The sequence below is a fragment of the Chironomus tepperi genome, unplaced genomic scaffold (assembly GCF_022539635.2).
Source record: "Chironomus tepperi strain 1889 unplaced genomic scaffold, CSIRO-AGI_Ctep_v1 contig_161, whole genome shotgun sequence".
Taxonomy (NCBI): domain Eukaryota; kingdom Metazoa; phylum Arthropoda; class Insecta; order Diptera; family Chironomidae; genus Chironomus; species Chironomus tepperi.
Window position 1 is genome coordinate 2037079 of NW_027226283.1, and position 22362 is coordinate 2059440.

Consider the following 22362-nt stretch of genomic DNA (forward strand, 5'->3'; position numbering starts at 1 on the left):
TTATCTATTGCCCGTGATGTTTTATCATATATTTCATGCATTTATTTTCCATGGCCATAAATTATAGTATTTTATTCTCTTCTTAAACGGCGCTCAAAACAGAACTACAACAAAATTATCTTGAAGGAGTCAACGAGTATAGCAAAATATCGTTTTTGATAACCGCATGCTTATTTTCGATATATTATAATCAATTACGAGTTAAAGAGAGGCAGAGATTTGAAGGAATGTGTTGCTTTGGTGTTAGAATTTTGTCGCGTGAGAAAACTGACGAGCAGCATAACACATTCATTTGACTTTTCATTTTCTGCTTTAGTTTGCTTGTAGCTTTCACACTGTTCACTTCGTTTTCGGTCTGACTAATGAATGGTTTCATTATCAGTTTTGTGTTTTATATTTATATATGCGTGTATCGACTCTATTTTTTTTTCTTTAACGAAAGAAAATATATTATGATGGTGAAAACATAAAATAAATAAAATAACTTATTTTTTTGCTAATCCAAAAGGAAAAAAAATACAAAATAAAAATTTTAATACACACATATAGAATGTGTGATAAATATATGGAAAAAGAAACTGTGCAAAATAATAGTGCAGTTTTAAAAAGTGAAAATAAATATTTCGCAAGATAAAATCCTTTTTTCTATTGATTAATTATCAAAAATCATTATAAAGAAAAGAGATTATCTAAAGCGGCAAGAGAATAAAAAATATACTTCAGTGACTTGTTCCTTCATAGGAAATACAAAATCGAAGGCTTTTGATATTTTTTTCCGTTCAAAAAAAAAAAAACGAAGAATAAGAGGAATTTTTATTGATTTTTTTAAAAAAAGACACACGAAAAAATTGGTATAACTGCTTAACGATAAACCTATAGAAGGCCATTTAAAAGGAGAAAAAAATTCAATATTGCATCATAAGAAATTAGCATGTGCAAAATTGTTGTGTAAAAGCGAGGCAAAACCAATGTGATGAAGATTTGCTTGGTTGCAGTAAAGTATACTCTAAAAAAAACCAAGCCTAGCAAGAAATAAGTGTTCAAAGAAAATATAAAAAAAAGAATTAGAAGTTTTTTCTTGAGCGCCTTAATTGTGTTCAATAAAGTGTTATAACTGAGCAAGAATAAAATAATAACAAATGCTTAAGTTATCTAAAGCCTCATTATTGGATTTAAGCAGAATTAAATAATTCTTCTATAAGTTTTATTTTGGATAAAAAAAATAATATTATAGAAGTATAATAAAGAACAAAATATTAGATTATCACAATCAACGACCAAGTGAAAGAGAAAAACAAGGAAATAAAAAATCATATGATTTTTTTTTGTGAATTGGAAAACAACATAAAAAGTATCAAAAAAAAGATAATAATTTGGGAAAAAATAAGAAAATACAAGGAAAAAATTTGTGAAATGAATTGATAATCAGAAGAAATAATAAATTAATGGAAGAGAAATAAAAAATTGAGTAGTAAGGAGATTCCATATATTGCCGATGAGCGTTCACATGGTACAGCAGAAAAATAAAAGAATATTATTTGTGGCATACCAATTTTTCATAATTAAGAAAACTAATGTCACATTTTTCTTAAAAAGAAAACAAAAGGTACAATGAGGCCAAATACATACGATGTAAGTTAATTTACATTTTTTCCCTATTTTTTACTAAAATTTTTAATTCTTATTTCTCAATAATTTTTTTTTTTTCAAAAAAAGAAGAATCGAACAATTAAAAAAGAATAAATTCTATTTTACTTTTCCTGTCACCCAGAGATGTTATCTTCATTATCTATATTCTTCCTTTTTTTAAAATTTATATCCAGAATTTCAAATCTACTCATATTTTGAATGATAAAGTCGACTCAATTCCATGTGAAATACGAGTCGACTTTAAGCTCTGGCTATATATATTGAGATTTTATTAAAAAATAATTTTATATTTCTTCAATGAGTTGTCTTGGAATGAAAATCTGATTTTATATGTTTATTTTTTTAATTTGATAACAACCCTGTTTATATTTCATCTTTTATTCATAAATATCTGTGTCACTTTTTCAATCGTCTTGCAAAAAGTCTGTAAAAGATTGAAAAAAAAAAGAAAATAAAGACATCGTACGTTTAAAGTATAAGTAGAGGAAAGATCTTAAATTTCTGAAATCTGATTTTCTTTTATTTTTTTCTATTCATCGGGTTATAATGAAGAAAAAAAAACGCAAGAAGATGAAGAAATATAATGGAATCTATGGTTTCTCTTCTTTTTTCGTGTACATATTTTTGCCATTTACCTCAAACACGAAGGGTTAACGACCAAAGCAGCATACTCTCATATTCATAGAACACCCCAAAAGTATTTTTTTATATAAATTTCTTTATTTCATAAATATTGTATTATGTTCTTTATTCTTTCTTTTTTTGTGTGTCAAATATATTGAGAGGAGGAATTTTCAGAGAATTTTTATGAGCAGCTAACCCTTTTTAAAGTTCTTAAATGCCCCAGCTAATACACAAGTGCAATTTGCATATTTATGTAAATTTGATGGCTCTTGTCACATTTTCAGGCACTTTTCCTCTCAATATCATTCTTGCATACTCTTCTTTTACATACTTAAAATTTATTCTTTCGTCAACGGGTGAAATGATTAATGGATTGCTCAATTTTTAATGAATTTTTGAACGAGAAAAGAACGAAAGATAAATAACAATTATAGATACGGCTACCGATGAAAGATATAAGTTTTAATTAAAATTTATATAAAATATTTAATATTTATTTTTATAATTAAAGGGTTGATTTAAAGTGTATTAATAACAAATAGCAAGTTTCGATGATACCACACAAGGAATCGATGAATGTTCTTCCGAGCAGAAATAATAAAATAATCATGAATACTTCTTGTCGTTAGCATTTGCGTGTGTGTGCAGCAGCAATCGTTTAGTGTTGTTTTGTCTTCTCATTTTGCTGCCTTTGTTGTGTTCTCTGGGTGGCATAAAATCTAAAAAAAAATAAATTCGTGCATTTAATAGGCGTTTTTATGTGAAAAACGAAAAACGTAAACCAAAAACGAAAAAATGTCTGCGGTTAAGTATGTTATAAGAACAATACTCAAGAGAGTTGACAACTATTTTCAAACTTTTTCCATTTATTGCTATGCAAATCCTGTCAGTGAAGTATGATTTTTGCTCCCTCATAAATCAAGAACTTTTTTTGTCTTCTACTAACTGAATATTAATATTAATTTTTTTGTTGTTCAAAAGTGATTGATTTTTATTTATCACAGATTTTCATGGGAGAATATGAATCAAAAATTTACCGACGGTTGAGATTTTTCAACCCTTATTTTATTGTTTTTCTGATCTCTTCTATTACATACATGCCCTGCCTAGTCGTTTGATATTTTAATTAATAATTTAAATAATAATTAAATTTGCTTTACCCTCATGCAAAATTGTATTTCCTCTCTTTCTTTGTTTATGCCATAAGCAATATAATGTGCAAGGATTTGTGGCTTTATTTAATGAAAAATAATAGCAAGCTCATAAACATGAAAAATTGTTGGAAAATATGCATGGTGTATTTCAATTAGGTCATTTAATTATGAAATAATATATGTGCTCTGGCGTAAAGCATAAAATCAATTTAATTTTAAACACAACAAAGTGATTATAGGTGCATATTGATATGCATTTGATAAGATTATGCAGCGAGAAGTTATTATATGTGAAAATGTATGAAAGGTTTTTTTTTTAAATTAATGATACCCCTTACGTGCATGTATTCATTATGTATGATACTTACTGTTAGTAAAAATTAACAAAGAAGTTAGGGAATCGAAATGTAGGTAATTTTGAAATCGGTATTATAATCGATTATTTTTAAAATTTTCATTTGGATAATCTTTTGAAGTCTTTATAATTCACCTTATAATAATGAATAATTTAAGAACTTGTTAACTTAAAAAAAAATTACTTTTTAAACTGCCCCCTATAAAAAGCTAACGTAATAAGTGAACAACCCCTAACATCGAATTTCATTTTTTAAAAATTGAATGTGCTTTAGATGTGATGATCACAAACGATACCGACGATATTTTAATATTCAATAAATAAACACTCGCACAGGTGATGTGTATGCGTCTCTGACTGCATTCAACGTATGCACAACATTCTTTTTGTCATATTTATTATTAACCTCAAAGTTTATTGTTACTCAATGTTTTGACATCCAAATGATATCGCAGCGGCACGAAAAGAAATTTATGAAGTAAAGTATGCAGTACTGTTGTGATGATACTTTGCGGTTTTTCCTTCCAAGTACATGAAATATGTATGTACATGTGTATGAGAAGAGAGACTTCCTATTGCTTGAAAGACGTATAAATGTTAATTTAGTTGCAGAGAGACTTTTATTATTTATTTAAATAATGTAAAGATTATATAGGTAGTCGCTGATCATAAATTCATCTTGCTCATAACGTATTTGCATGTATACAATCACTCACTCACTGCAACCTATTAATATTCCTAAATTTTTAAACGACGGCGAATAATACACATTTGCTTTATCAGCAAAAATGCTTTGAAGTAAATTTAATGCATTTTAACTTTTTTCTTTCCTTCTCTTTCTCTGGTTTTCTTTATTTTGCTTTCATTTCTTATTTTCTTGGCGTTTTTAATTGCTCTGTCAAAATAAGTGTGGAAATGTGTATGTTATATGGAATGCTTACTTTTACATATTTCCGTATATATTTCTGAAAATTTCATTCATTCGTAGAAATATACTTATATTGAACTAATTTTTTTTCTAAATAAATCGATAAGATTGGATTTTTTGGCGGTATATAAATACATAATTTTAGATATTATAGATTTAAACTGTTCTCTAGATCATAATCAATCAATATTTTAAGCTTTTACGTTGGGCTGTTTCTATCAAGTTTCCACATTCAAGTATTAAATTCATTCATTGTATCAAAAATAATTTCATTATTGAATTAATACAGGATTTAGCATAATTTAATTGTAATAGGAAGTCACAAATTTAGAGCTTATAAAAAAATATCCAGCCCAAAGACGAAACATACAGTGTAAAAACCCTAACGATTTTCATTTCCAACTTTTATCTCATTCATATCTAATTTACAGTATCATTAAATCCGCCAAGAATTTAATAACTTTACGCAGACCCATAAGTGAGATTTATAATTTTTATGGTTTTCATATGATTTACGTTCCAAAACATCTACAACAAAAAAAAAAATTATAAATAAACCGAAAAAAATTATCTTGAAAATAAAATATATAAACTAAAAATCACATGAAGCTGCCATAGCAGTATTCTCGTGCTATAAAATGAATAAAAAAATTTCTCTCTGATAAGACGTCCCTCAAAACTACAATAACAATGCAATGGATACATTTTTTTATTGATCCAGGTTAATCCAATCACGATTTTTTTGTATGAAAGACAAATGTTCGTCCAACAATAAGATATGAGGATTTTCCAACCTTTACTAATTTACCTTGTGTAGTCAAAAATTCCAAAAATATCATACAACTTTATAGATTTCTCATGATTTAATTTTTTCATAATTTTATATGTGATTGAATAATATAAAAGAATGGTAGTAAAGTCTTAAAAGAATAAATAAATTCTTTATAAATGTATTATGCACGTTATTAAATGAGCTTTAAAATTAAAGCAACGAGGTAGCAAGTTTAAGTAGCTTCAGCTTTAATTATTAAAATTGTATTTTTGTAATCAATATCACATGGTTTGATAGCAAACTACATGACTTAAAATGATAGGAAACGAATTAAGAAATAACAAAATAAAAAGATCAAAAGTTTGTTCCGTAAACCAGAAGTTTTTTTTTTTTTTCTTTTTTGCTGGTAAAGTAAAAAGAGGCAAATTGGGCGAAGAAGAAAAATATTCCACATAATAAATAAACAAAACGAAAGGCGACTAAACTCAGTCATCGATGTTTATTTGCAATTTCGCATTTCAATATACATATATTTATTTATAAGAGTGTATGCTGAAGAAAAAATATTAAATTTTGCAGTTTATTGCATTCAAAGCTTCGGGATAAAAAGTCAATTTAATGTAAATATTTATTGTAATTTGCACTACAAAATGGATGGAATTTGGTTTGAAGGGATTTATTTCCATTAATGCAAAAAAAAGCAATATCACCATAAGACGGCAGTGGCAATACAGCGGGGGAAATAATTATGGGCGAGCTATTTTTTCAAAGTTTTCGAAAATCTAAACATCTTTCAGTAAATTTGTTATATGAGAAATTTATGCAGTATTATATGACAAATACATCAGTGAAAAAAATTTTTAATTATATTAACCAGTAAAAAAAATAACGGTCATTTTTTGAAAAATATACCTTCTGCAAGAGGAAATAATTATGGGCGAATTAGGTAAAATTAATTTTTTTATTATTTATAGTCAAATTTTACATAGTTTTTAAATTCTTTTAGATAATTTAAGATAAAATGAACCTAATTTACTGAACCAAGCATAATATTTAGTCACTAAATGTCCAAAAATTATTAAATAAGCTGACTTAAATTTTTCTTCAGTTTTTCAGGATTCTACTCTATTTCAGCATTGTTATTCTATGATTCTAATCAATACTGATAATATTGAATATATTTTATGATTTCTAGCAAAAAACCTGCCAGAAAATGCCAAGAAAGGTGAAAAATTCTAAAAATTGTTTCAAACCTCATCACTACAAAATGATTATTTTCAAAAAATTTGTGTTTAATTAATGTTTACAATAGAAATTTAAGTTGATTCAGACTTTAATTTATCTAAACAATAACTTCTACAAAAGATTTGAGGCATAAACATGCAGATTTTGACAAAATTTGCAAAAAGTTAAGAAGATATGGTAAAATGAACGGTTTTGTATGAAAAAACGAGTTTTTTAAAAAAAAACCGTCTACTTTCAGTTTTTTGCAAATTTTGTCAAAATCTGCATGTTTATGCCTCAAATCTTTTGTAGAAGTTATTGTTTAGATAAATTAAAGTCTGAATCAACTTAAATTTCTATTGTAAACATTAATTAAACACAAATTTTTTGAAAATAATCATTTTGTAGTGATGGGGTTTGAAACAATTTTTAGAATTTTTCACCTTTCTTGGCATTTTCTGGCAGGTTTTTTTGCTAGAAATCATTAAATATATTCAATATTATCAGTATTGATTAGAATCATAGAATATAACAATGCTGAAATAGAGTAGAATCTAAAAACTGAAGAAAAATTTAAGTCAGCTTATTTAATAATTTTTGGACATTTAGTGACTAAATATTATGCTTGGTTCAGTAAATTAGGTTCATTTTATCTTAAATTATCTAAAAGAATTTAAAAACTATGTAAAATTTGACTATAAATAATAAAAAAATTAATTTTACCTAATTCGCCCATAATTATTTCCTCTTGCAGAAGGTATATTTTTCAAAAAATGACCGTTATTTTTCTTAATGGTTAATATAATTAAAACTTTTTTCACTGATGTATTTGTCATATAATACTGCATAAATTTCTCATATAACAAATTTACTGAAAGATGTTTAGATTTTCGAAAACTTTGAAAAAATAGCTCGCCCATAATTATTTCCCCCGCTGTATCAGCAGCAATCAGATTATTGTTATTATTGAGTAGCAACATTTTAACTCAATTTAATTACACAACTCAAATAAATTATTGTAATAAGAAGAAATAAAATTGAATAAATAATATTTCTGAGAGTCCATCGCCTCTCATCTTACGACTTCATTTTTCAAAATTAATTTAAAATCTTAATTTACACTACGCTTCTTATTGTTCAGTGTTTCATTCTTTTCCGTGCACAAATAAATTTATATACATATATGTTAAAGTTCTCAATAAATTGAACACCCTCAAGCAATAGTATTTGGTTACCGACATTATTCAGATGCATCATGTAAGAAGCTGTAATAACAACAACAAGGAAAAGAAAAAATAGAGATAAGCTTAAGTTGGAAGAATATATAAAGAAAATTACGTTTAACCCATAAATCACGTAACCTGAGATGTTTGATTCGATTACATACCGATCTTGTAGGAAGGATGGAAAATTTATTCATACAAGGGATATAAATGGATACAAAGATTTAAGATAAATCTCACTTTCAGGGATATATCAGAGATCAGAATGAATAACAACAATAAAAGAATATTTAAGTATTAATTTCTAAATTAAAATCGACTCTTCCACTAAATTGACCTGAAATAATATTAACAAAAAAAAAACATAGTGTGTGGCATTAATTTTTGTATTCCATATTTTTTTCTGTATATCCATATATAACTTATGAATGCACGTGCCTATATAAAAATAGTCTTGATACATTTTTATCCTTTTCAAAAAAAAATCATTTAATTGGTTTTTCCATCAATTTTGTTCTTTTTTATCACATGCACACACACACACACACATCATGTTATACATTATGGCCTCAATTAAATTCAATGCTCTATAAAACTTTGTTACATTTTATTTGAATCAAAAACTAAACAGAATCATTTGTGATTCCGAAGATGTTCCCAATTTTACACGTTTTTTTTAAATGAAAAAAAATTTATATACTAACAATATTTTCATACCAGACATACCACGCAATCCCTTTAATGTATGTTTTGTCCTATTATCACAAAAAATGTAATCTGCTTTTAAGCCTTTTATAGCGCTAATATGTCAGAAGACTTTACATCGAATAAATATCGCAGTTCTTATATCAAAAAAAAAAAAATAAATAAATATTTTTCACAGACATCTTAAATATATAAAACACAAATCGTTATAAAGAATTTATTAACCTTTTTATCAATTATCAATTCAAGACTGATTGCGAGTTTAATAGAAATATTCCACTTATTGAAAGGCGAACGAATAGTAAATAAAGTACTTTAATCGCAAAAGACCACGTGTATGACATGCAAAAATAATATTTTTTTGCAGCCGGTGGGTCTCTTGGCGACTTTATAGCCATATAAATTTCATCAGCAAATTTTCATACACTTATCTTTTTAATTTCGTCAATCTTTTTGGCAATTTTACGCCAAAAAAATTTATGATCACTATTTTCTCTTTTTTTTGCTATTTCTTTTTTAACGAAGTAATCTGACTTGCTACTTTATCGTGGCAATTATAATCTATTCAGCTTATAGTGTTAAGGTAAAAGTTGAATTTTGAATGGCAAAACGTTTTCATCATGATGATTTACGTGAGATAATAAAAAAATTGTGCACACTTTAGAAAAAAAAAAATATAGTATAGAAAAACGTTTGTCATTTTACGTCAGAAGATATGAATTTCTATGTGAATAATCAACTGTCATATCTTACCGAAATAGCTTTTCCTTAATATTCTCGTGCTATCATTCAATTGATAATAACAATAAATATATTTTCAATAGCAATTTTTCGAAACATTTGAGCTGATTTTTATCATCAGTAAAATTCCTGTGACGAGTCTAAAATTTCAGACATTTGAAATTATGAGCATCTATTTTTCCGTCTCGATATTTCTTTTTTATATTTCTTATTAAATAACAGAAGAATAAATTTTCATTGCGTCAACACTTCTTTTTTGATTAAAAAATTTTAAAATGCCACTTTCACTGTATTCTCATCTCATGTCATTTGACAAATAATAATAAAAGAAAACTTTCTTGGCTGCGGTTGAAGCGAGTATTATTCTCGAGTAATGTAAAAATAACTTTCATTTAAAATATATATCCGTGCGAATCTAACATAAATTAAACTAGATGTGTTAGTAACAGAAATTTTTCTAGAGACACACATCACATGGTTGATCATCATCAATTTCATTGAAGATTCAAAATATTAACTCGTAAAGTTTAACTGGAATTATTTAAAATGAATTTTATATTTCAATCCTTCACATTAGCTTTATTTAATTTGTTTTAATACCTTAAGACATGCGTGAAATTTTTAAGTAATAACTGACAAAAATAAAGATTTTAATTTACATCATTTTTTGAATTATAATTTGAATTTGTTTCAATAATTTAGGCTATATTTTCTTAACCTTCATATACAAGAAATTCATTTTATGTGGAAATTGTAATGAACACTACATTACTAAGTATCAATATATTTTTTTTGTATTTCAAATAGAAAAAAAAAATCTTTGAACACTCATCGTAGATTATAATCATTTAAACAGAAAACTAGAATAAAACCCCACCAAGCATGATGCGAAAATTTTAACTCAACGATTACTTGGGTTATACAATAAGATTTATATATTAAATGTTATTTAGTCATTCTCACATAACTAAGCATTTGGTGCTTTTAAAATGGGGCTTAATAAGCAAAATGACTTAAAGACAAAAAGACATGTGACCTAAACTTTATTTGTAATGATGATTAGAAGATTGTATGAATAGTAATAAAATGCATTTTATAGCACCACAACAATCATTCAAATTAATGTAAACGCAGTAATTCAGCTTTACAATATTGAGACAATAACAACTGACAAATCGTTTTACTTAATATTAGAATGAATAATCATAAAAATGTATAATGAAAAATAAACTGCAAATGAGCAAGTATTCAAATGTGATCTATTGAATGATTTTTAATGAGGTTGTTCTGTGGTCTTTTGAGGGCTTCTCCTTATGTTTCTATATCCTCGTATTCTTTAACTCAAAACGAGTATGTGTAAAAGTATATCTGCATGTGAATATAAATTTGCAATATAATTAATTAGATGCAATATTTTCCAGGGAATGTAATTACTACCACAACCTTTTCTAGTAAGGCTATTATAGGATATTATTACTGCTCTTGTCAAATCCAGTTTTCTTCAATATACATTTTATATAGAGTTGTATAATATTTATATTTTTAAATGTTATACAGAGTATTTTTCAAGCCACATTGCGGGCTGTCATCGGATACAGTTCGCTATAGGCTGTCTCGTTGTAATTAAGCAGTTAATATAGGTGTAAGCGATTCGCATTTACATGAAAATTAAAGCCTTATCTGTATAGTCCTCATTTTGTAAACGCAAATATGGATAGAATTAAAATCTTCATTCTCACTTGGATTTTTTTACCCAAAGATATAATAGGAAGAAAAAAAAGTTTACGTATTGCTTTGCATTTTATTTCCATTGATATTTATTCATTGAGTTTTGAGATGGTTGAGACATTAAAATAAAGGCTATATATCTTTTAAAATACAGTAAAATTATCGCGTTAAATGATTTATCGATGCTATTTTGTCTGTTGTCTCATGAAATATACATAAATCTTATCGCTTTACCGCTTCTACATGCCGCAAAGTCTAAAAGGATTTTTTCTTCATTTCTTCTCATAATGTATGGTACCAACCATTCACATAAGTAATCAGAAGACGGATTAACATGAATCTCAATAGTTTTATGGCAAAATTGGTGTTTAATCGAAATATTTTAACAAATAATAACAAAATGATAAAGGCACCGCAAAGTTCTAAAATAATCTTGATATTGTATATCCAGATTTATGACCGTATATCCTCTTATCTCTCCTTTTTAAATTAATTAAAAGCATAGTAAAAGTTAATCTTTATTCATTATTTTGACATAACTAATGTTTTAATTAAGTTCACTTAAGTAATTATTTTTTTCGTTCTTTTTTTGCAGGATACCAAAGCTTACTGTCTATGCAAAATACTTGTACTACCTGATGGTAAGTAAATTTATGGAATACGAGACTTATTGAAGTGTAAAAATTGCTTACAAATTGGCTCTTAATGCGGACAAGTAGAGGCAGCGCGCGGATAATCCAATAAAAGCAAATGTGTTGATATGTGAAATTGCAGGCATTAAAATGAAAAAGGGAAAAGGAAAGACAGAAATACACAGACGAAAGAACTGGAATTAAATTGAATTATTATTATTTCTTTTTTCTTTTCTCGGTCTCTCCTTCCCACTTTTAATTTTGTTATTGAACAAATTTCAGAAATTAACACCAAAGGCTTATGTATTTCAATGAGCTTTCTACCATCTCGTCAGTGGTAATCAATTTAAAAATTAATGCACGGTAAATTAAAGAAACGTTAATTAGAGTCTTTATTAGGAATTCACAATACAAATAAAAACTATTTAGATTTTTCTAGCATTATTTTGGATCATACAAAAGTATTGTTTTCCACCCTACAAATTTAAAATTTGTTAATTTTCCATAATTTTAAAGACAAAGAGGTTTTATACTCTTAAAATTGTAAACATATTAAAAATTTGATTAAAATTTCTGATCCAAATTAAAAATTCATTTAGTAAATAGTACTAATAACAAATATTTGATATCCCTATTATTTTGATTCATATTCTTTATTATTGGTATGCTGAAAAGTCACGTAAAGATTGCATTTGATCGCCATTAAAATCGGATTGTTTGAGATTTACGACACATCTACCTTCATAACTTCTTCATTTTGCTTTTAACGTCTTCTCAACCAATCAATAATCAAGTTTCTCGAATATATTTTTATTTCAATGTGAATTTGTCAAAATGCGAAAATTATGCAAGTGATAATGAATTTTAGATGTTATTTTTATGATTTTTATATGTTTTTCCCAACAAATATATGTACATACTGATAAAAATGCTCATTTACATATCATTTATTCGATTTGTTATTCAGTAATTTTTTCGCTTTTCGTAATTTTCGCCATAAATTAAAATTCATTAATAGTTATTGGTAATAATCTTTGAAAAAAATGTTGCATAGCGTTTTTGTCAGTAGTTATAGAAAATCAGTTTTGATAATATAGACCAAACAAAACTGTAATATCAATAATTACGAAAACCCTAACAAGTTCTGATGATAATGAATAAGCAACATTCACATATTAATTTCGCTAAATTTTTTTAAATTTAAGTGCAAGTAACTAATGATCACCTGCTTCCATATTGTCATAACATCATGTTAACTGACAAATTTCATTGCACCCTCTCTTGTAAAGAAAAGAAAACTGGTTATCAAAAACATACAACATGAGAAGATACAAGGAAATGCATGTTTTCCAATTTTTTTCGATTCGATTATCAGGCGACTTTGTAAAAGTACAAAGATAAAAGAAGAAAAAACATTTGTACAACAATTTTTGTTGAAGGTAAAATACTTTTTTAACCACTCAAAAAAAAAATCATCAAAAATGAAATTTAGAGTATTTTATTATCTTATACTGTCAATAGCATCACGCTCTCATAATGAATGAAAGACAAATAGTTACTTTTTGAGAACTCTGACTGATCCATTTTGAATTAATATTAATATTAACGTATGTAAATGTATACATATGAAAGATTTAGTCTGATAATTTCGCAATGCGATGAGCATCAAAAAGGAAAGGAAGATGTCAAACAAGTTCTCTTCACAAGTGCTTAAAAAAGCTTAATACTTAACAACGGCAAATTATATTTGAATGAATAAAATCCATGCCATGTGAGGCAAAATCATAAGACAGCAAAAATGTGAAGAATATAAAGTATATCAGTAAGTCGAATTAGCAATTTATTGTCCTGATAACGGGGCGCCGGTAAAAATTCAAAATTCTGTATAATCCAGTTGATCCCACGTTATTACTTTTTTGTCTAAATCAAAGACTCTTCATTTGATTCATTATTAACATCATTCAGGAAATTCATAAATTATAGAAATATCATATTTTAGCTAATTAGTATATGTTAACCATACTATAATTTTGTCACGCCACTGTTGTTCCAACTTAATTTGGTTGGTGCTGATGCTGCTTTTTGAAGTGACACCACATCTTACAGAAATGAGAAGAAGAAAAATGAAGAAGTATCATCTTTTACTACTTTTTGACTCTATCTCGCAATCAAAATTAAGAGCTAATCCGCATATTTAATAAGATGACTCTTCTTCAGAAAGAAACGAAAAAATTATTATAATATATAATACATGTATATATAATACAAAAAAAAATCATTATCATAATCAATAGTCTCATATTTCGATCTCTCACTTGCTTACCCTAATTTTGGTTTTCATTCATAAATTTATATATTTTTTCTCATTGCTAGCTGGCAAACTTGTCATGAAATACAAACAGAATCATTTTTGGATGTTTTCATTTTCATCTCTTATGGTTACACACACGAGTATTCATATATATATATATGCATATATGTATATATATTTGAATATTTTTTGGAATATTTTCTTTTGGAATAATGATGGTTGAGAATGGGAGAAAAACAGCAAAGATCGTCTTTGGTGTTGCTTTTTGTCGGCACTTTTTCTGTTTATTCACTCATTAATAATGCGCTGCTATTTAAAAAAGAGCGAAGAGTCTCAAAAAAGCTAATGGGAACATCAAGTCACAACTGACGATAACTTTTAATAATGATTGTGATATGTCCGCAGAGGAGGCAGCAGCACTCCTTTATATCGATACCACATTATAAGTATATTGTTCAAATATTTAGATTTAATGACGCGCTTCTGTTGATACATTGTAGTATGCATTTATAATGAATTTATATTGAACAGTTATAATATTCTCATAATAACAATAAAATCAATGAGAAAGATGATGCTGATGAACTTGAAAAAGCAAATATTCAATAGCTTTTTGATGATTCCGCCAAAAGACAGAGAGTTTTGTCCGGGAACTTAGTATTTAATTACTTTTATATGCAGCTGATTTAAATCTTGTAATTACTTTAGATATTGGAAGAAAATTTTCTTATACATTTTCTTTGATCTTAGTTAATTGTTAATATTATATAAAATATATATATATATAATAAATTATTAAAATTTGTCTGTCAATCCGCTCTAAACTCCGCCCTTTTTCATAAACATCAAATTTCCTTGCAAAACTTTTTATTTATCCAAATTTGTGAAACTTTTTGAGATTTGTTAGTTATTATATAAATCAAGATATATAGATGTGTACATACAAAGTATACTCGACCATACTCGACCATACGGAATTTCGTATACTAATGTAAACAATAACATTTGAAAAATATTGTAAAATTTCATTCAAAAATTTTCAAACAAATATAAAAAGATACATTATTTTTGAGTTTTAGTCAGTTAGATTAGCATATAATAAAGCATTTACAATGCTTCTGTACTAACTAAACTCATCTAAAAGTAGAAAATTTTGCAAATCAAATTTTTATAAATTTTAGCAATTTTCTTTCGTAGTGTTAGTGTTTACAAAAAATTCAAATTTTTGACCGTTAAAAACGACCGAATTTTTATATGAACACATCTATATATCTTGATATAAATCTTAATTGAAGTCCGACTAATCGTTAAATTAAATTCTTCCTACCATGCTAGTACCATACTATTTTTTTCTCATGACTAACTGAGATTAATTTAAATTTTAATTTCGGATAGCTTTAAAAGGGAGCAACATCCAAATGCGTTTTAAAGAAATTTTTATATTTTGCATTTAAAAATTAAATTACATGTATTGCATTGAAAGAATGTCCATATTGTATAAAACCAAGATATTTGTCCAGCTTTTAAATTCAAATAACAACTGTTTTAATTAATTTTTAAAATTCTTTTAAATTTATTCCAGGTTTTGATTGTAGAAATAACATGCTTTTCACAAGATGTGCAGCTTCTATCAGCATGCTCCGACAAATTTTTGACCGTCCAAAACGATCGCATATTTGCAAACCAAAATTCCGAAAGCCCACGTAAGTCTTAAAATAAAGTTATTTGCTAACATGCCAAATTCATCTGTCTCCTCATAAATCACCAAAAGCCTTTTGATATTACAAGCTACACTGATTATTATTTATTCCAATTTAAATATTCTTTTTTTTTTCAATTTTACATAAGCATTACAATGCTTTAAACGTTAATGTGATAAATTTAATTTAATAAAATTCTCTCTATAACATAGATTGAACATGAAGGCGTACCATTAATTTGGCGCTTTTTTCATGCCTTATGCTTTCTCCTCGATACACTTATTATTTGCTATTGTTCTTGCATTATATATATATATATCTTTGATAACTGATGATTGATGTATAATTTCACTTGCTACATCGAACATGAATGAAACAGTAATTGATATTGTAAAAAATATTAATTTAGTTTTGTTCTCTCCTGTACACATATCTAAGAAATTAAGCACTAAAAGCATTGATACAAAGGCACAATTTTTAAGTGAAATTATGATAAAATTAGTAAAAAAAAAGATTTTTTTTTCTTAATTTAGTCTTGTAGATATAGATGTTACAGAAACTTTGTTTTCCATTGCGTTATTTTTTGTGCTTCCATTAAAATAAAATAATAAAAAAATATATAGCGTGCAAACGATTCTTGAAATATTCTCGCCTTTTGCGTCAATTTTTTAAGAAAAAAAATTAAAGTAACAACAAAACCGAAAAATAAAATAATTCAATACTTTCCATGTGTAGCTGTTGGTGTTCCTCAATACCAAGTTTTATGTTTCGGAAATGTTTTAATTCCAATTTGCAACTTAAACAAACTTCCAAAGCGTCTCAATATATTTTTGCCGAACGCCTTCATTTCATTTCTTCATTTTTCTTCTTTTCGTTTTCTTGAAAAACCAATTAATTCTGCCTTGCTTTACTTTTTCTGTTTTAATTTCTTCTTCTTTTGTCCATTCCATCAACGTTTTTATTCCCTTTTTGCCATTCAACTGTTTTTGCATTATTAGTTTTCGAAGAAAGTTAATATGCAGAAAATTATCAATCACAAAGAAACCGAAAAATGACTGAAACCAACAGAAAAGAATATTACGATTTTCGTTTAAGAAGACATGCGAGGCAACCGTAAGTTTAAACGATAAAGGCTTTTCATTTCTTTTTCTTTGGTGTTTGCGCGTGCAATCTTTTGAAATGTAGACTTAATGTAAAGCTTAATGGATCAAAATGATTGGCTCAAAAAAGTGAAAGAACAAATAATTCTGAAAGTTAAATTCAATTTCTAAAATTTTTTTTTTGTAATCTTTGTTTATATCTTCATAAGAATAGTTTGATGACTTTAAATAAAAAACAAATCAGTATTACACGTCAATAAAAAATAATTTTTTAATCTTAAATTGAAGTGTAAATAATAAAAAATAATTCACTTTATAATACTTAGCGTATTTAGCAGTGTACATGAGAATCATGTTTTAAGTTCATGTGAGAGCAAAATGTGAATAAATATAATTATCATGAAATAAATAATGGATATTGGTTAAGTCATTGACTACAAGTTGTTTCTACTCTTCAATATATGGTGCATGTAAATATAAGAAAATTATGCTATGTACAAGATAGATAATTAAGTCTAGTTTTGATAGTTGTTTCGTTGATGTTAGCATTCCTTATAGCTCATTCATATGAACTTGCTTATTTGTCTATTAGGTTATAGACTGAACTGTATGTTAGGAATGAGCTGTTTGTGTAATAAAATTTGTACTCCACCTCTCCTCATCACTTCCAAGAAACCTGTCAATTGTCGAACGGTTATTTACAAAAGAAAAAATGAGATTGTTATCAGACATGAAAACATGTGCTTTTTCGATACATATATGTATATATATATATTTTTTGTTTAAATACAGAACATGATGAAAGAAGAGATTTAAACATGGACATACATGAATTTGGGTGTTTGACCCAAAAGATCAAAAAGAAATATTGAAACTGTCGTATTTATTAGATAAACAGATAAAAAGTTACATCTTGTATTTTTCATTTTTCATTTTACAAGGAACTCAATGCAACAAAAGTTAAATTTTTAGGCAGCAGGTAAACTATGCTTAACGGCATGATATTATGTGGGAAAGAAAGACTTTCACCAAGAATTTCTTTTAGCAAACAGAAAAAAGTTTTATTGATTTTTCGTGACCCTTAGAATGGAAAAAACTACAATTCATTAATTTAAATCTTAAGAAAGGGTTGTTTTTTTATTACTTTATTTGATCCCACACACAATTTATGGGTAAATTTCACAAAACATCTTTATTGATTATTTGAATTAATTATCCTAATTGTCCCATCAAACTCAACTACAATGAAATCAATATACAATAAATTTCATAACAACAAAACAGTCTTTTGATTTTTTTTTTTTTTTTTTGAAAAATAGCAACAATAATTTAGTTTAAATTCTATACACCTTAACGATGAAAAAAGGTTAAGAGAATCAACAAATACATATAGGTTTAGTGGCTTTTTCAGTTAAAAAAATAAAAACTTAAATATCATAACAAAAGACATTGTAGGACTGCAAACTAGTTAGTATGTCTGCCAAAACAAAAAATGTCAAATTCATAATTTTTTAGAAAATTCAATAACTGCATTCAAATTATCAAAAAATGAAGTGATGATAATGCGCCCTAAAACATCCAAAAATATATGACTTTGTTTTGAATATACAGATATTCTCTCTGTGCATCGGGTATTTTTGTGTATGTTTTATTTTTTTATTTTATTTTATTAATGTTGAAGGAAGAAAAAAAGGTTATGAAAACAAAACAATAAGAGAATTATGTTGAAATTTCTACGAATTCAAGGGAGGTATTTTTTCTTCTTCAGTGTGTGTTCGGTGTATGTGTAAATCTATTCTTTACTTAAGAAATCACACTTTCTTCTTGTGTCTTACCTAATATTAAAATAACGCATTTTTTGTGAGGAAAAAACTGCATCTTAACTTTTTTCAAATACAATATAAACTTTTTCAGTTCCAACTGTAAAAAAAATAAAAGAAGGCAATCGAAAATATTAGAGTTTGTTTTAGATTTTTTCTAATATTTATTTTTCTGTATTCTCAAGACATTTTTACCGGCACTTTTGCTTACATAAGAGTCACATAAAGAAAAGAAAAAAAAATCTTGAATTATCATTGGAATTTGTAAATTAGTGAAGTGATAGAGAAGGAAACATCATAGAACAAGAAAATAAGTTTTCAAAATTTGAATACTTATTCATAATTGGTCTTTTACGGCTAAGAACCTATTAATGATGTTTCATATTAACTTTCATATATCTAATATAATTAATAAATTCTGAAAGTTTAAAAGATTTTGACAAATATAAAATTGCTAATTCGAATACTGAATAAACTGAATACTGAATAAACATTCGGTAGCCAATTAAGTTTCAACTCTAGAGTTTTTTATGTCACACGCCAGCAAAGCACATATATCACTTTGCCGAGATAAGCAAATGATGACATTTTTACAAAAAAAAAGAGTTTTGCCAAAGTGACACAAATGAAGAAGGCTTCGCTATTGAGCTTTTGAGGCTCCGCCAAAGCGAGTTGTTACCATCTTGTTAACGCAAATTTTGATGATTGTTTGAATGTCGCCTATTAATTCAACAATCAAGATTGCTATAAAATATTTCAGAAATGTTTTCATTTTGTTGATTTTTTATCACAAAAAAGATATACCTAATAAGAATATCTTACTTTTTGACTCAACATCAATAGCCAAAAAGGGCATATATTAAATATCATTTTACAAATTGTTATGTTTTCTATGAATGAATACTAATTGCCAGCTAATTCGATGTCAAATAAAATTTGGAGAATCATTTGAAAATTATGCTAATTATGCTCCATTTTTATTGTCTAGTTTATTTTATTTATTTCTTCTTTTTTTATCTTTACAGAAAACTTCACAATACAGTCGCATCAATATACAAAGCAAAATATGGCTCCGGATATTCGAATAACATTTTACGTAAAAGAACGAGGAGCTTATATATGTTTCAATCAAAAGTGGCAACCAAGACTAATGGTAAGTTAGCTGTTTTGTCTCTATAATCTTCATCTCTAATTATGTTTTATGTACATTTTATCCATTCTTCTCGACTTTCTGTCTCATCTTTAATGCGACGTGTTTATTGACCCTCATTTAGAATCGAATAAAAATTTTTAGACTATATCAAATTTTTGCACATAAAAAAAAACATGAAGAATTTTATTATATGTTTGTTTTATTTTTTTATTAACAGAAGAAAAAGAATTTGAAAGACGATCACTCGTGTCACTTCCGCGAAGCCATGGATCATGGTTATTCCACATTCAGTTCTGTCAAAGATCCACAAAAGTATCTCGGCTTCATGAGAAATGGAAGACCAATCAATTACGAGCGTATAAAGAACGATGAGAAATGTCGTCGAATATTTAAGCGAATAATAGAAAACAGTTCAAATGATGTAATTAGTAACTCAGCAATTGTCGCTTATCAAGAGACATCAACTTTATCATCAACTTTAGGTAATCGTAAGACTTCGTCAAGCCGAATACTTCAAAAAACTCATAGTAATAAAATTGATAACTCTAAGCCTCGGAATACATCTCGAGCAAAAGGTGCACATCCTGTGCGACACCATCACAATGAATCACCCCTCCGTCATCCTCACCATCAACAAAATAATATTAATAGTTATAATAATAATAGTAGATTTAATGATAGTTTTAGTAGCAACAGCAGCAGTAGAAATACTAAACAATTAGATAATGAGAACTTCAATACTATTTATAATAATCCTTCTAATAATGTAAATAGTAATAATAATATAAGTGATAATAACGAGAAAGTGACAACACACCATATTAGACATCAACATCATAGGAAAATGCAACAGCACCAACATCAACAATCCTTCTCAGATATATCACCGACAAATGATCCTGAAGATCAACAGGGATTTGTTACTAATCATGACGAAAATAACCATAATAATGAAAATATAATTAGAAATTATAACAGAGATAACTGGAATAAGGATGAAATTGATACTACTGATAATCACAGCAATAACAATAGTAATAATAGCACCAGTAATTGTTCATCGGATGACTCTGACAATGATAAGCATCTGAAAGGTAAAAAGAACGTTAGAGGTAGAAATGCACATGCCAATGAGAAACAACAAAACAATAAATGCAATAATCGAAAAAGTAAAAAGAACAATGAGAATGTAAGGCACTCTCGAAAGTCAAATCAGAAAAATTCTCACAAAATAAACCGAACCCCTGAAAACTGATAAAGATCTAAATCTTGGTGTAGTTACGTATATGCATACATATAAACATTTATCTTTTTACAGCCTTTAAGGACATAACTATATCGTAAATTATCTTGTTTTTCTTTCTTTCCTTCTTTCTTTTTCTTTTAAGAATCATTTATATATACCGTAGCTTGTCAGTCAGGCATAAATTTGATTTTGACGCCCCTGTCTTGCGACAGGACTAAAGAACAATGAACAAACAATAGAAGCTTCTAAATACCTTTTTTTAATACAAGAAAGTAATAATAATGATAATAATACTAGAATGCCATATTATGCAATTTTTTCTCTCAGATAATTCAGGAGACAAATGATGGAAATGATTTTATTGTATCTTCTTCCAAAATGTAATTTTCAAAATTTCTGAGAAAACAATGCTTAAAAAAATGAAGAAAAAAAAAATTCTCAGTGTTTTTGCTCTCAATACTAATGATGATGAAAAATAAACCTATAATACCTACCTAATAATAAAATTAAAAAAAAAATTGTAAGCTTAAGATTAAATGGAAAATTTTGTTTTTGATAGTTTTTGTGTAAATTATAGATGAGAAAATGATTATAATTGTCACACAACAAAAGTATGAAAAAATTTGTTTTAATTATGACAGTATTTTTGCATTCAAGTTCTTTTTGTATTTTATATCTCTTTTTAAAAATCACTCAATAAAAATAACAGAAATGCATTATATGAATACAAACTTAAATTACATCTTTTCTTTATATCTTATTGTGAGTAGGGTTATCAATAATGATATTGATTTGTAGGAAATAACATTATTCAATACCGATATTATGTACATTTTAATACCAATATTGATATCCCTAAATGTGGGTTGTTATCTGGACCTATTGTTAAAGTCATTATGATTATCAATTATAATCTTTAATACAATTTCAGATACTTGAGCGATGATTATAATCAGGATGAGAAAGGAACATTAATGATATGGAGTCAGTCTTTTTTAATAAAATTCATTCCACTTAAAACTTGTGCTATTTAATTGCAGCAACTGTTAGGATATTAATAATTGATGTCTGATAAGTAAAAAGTTTCGAAATCTGTCATCAGCATAAGGTCTTACGGAACTTTAGCAGTTTATTTATTTTCAGTATCGCAGTTAAATTTAAATTATTTGATTAATTTTATTAGCTTTATTATCACCACTAATGTCCACATAGCAACTCAAAATATTTAATAATCGTGGAGTTGGTAAGACTAAATTCAAAAAATGTTGAAAAATAACGAACAAAGAACGAAACAGA

At 26.8% G+C, this 22362-nt stretch overlaps 1 protein-coding gene across 1 annotated transcript; it reads left to right on the plus strand.

The window, feature by feature from the left end:
• Window positions 1–507: 507 nt before the first annotated feature.
• Window positions 508–21611, plus strand: ths (thisbe). Its single transcript, XM_070637448.1, has 5 exons — window positions 508–1632; window positions 11700–11745; window positions 15630–15750; window positions 19693–19820; window positions 20038–21611. Coding segments are annotated over exons 1-5 (1335 nt in total). The 5' UTR covers window positions 508–1630; the 3' UTR covers window positions 21076–21611.
• Window positions 21612–22362: the final 751 nt, after the last annotated feature.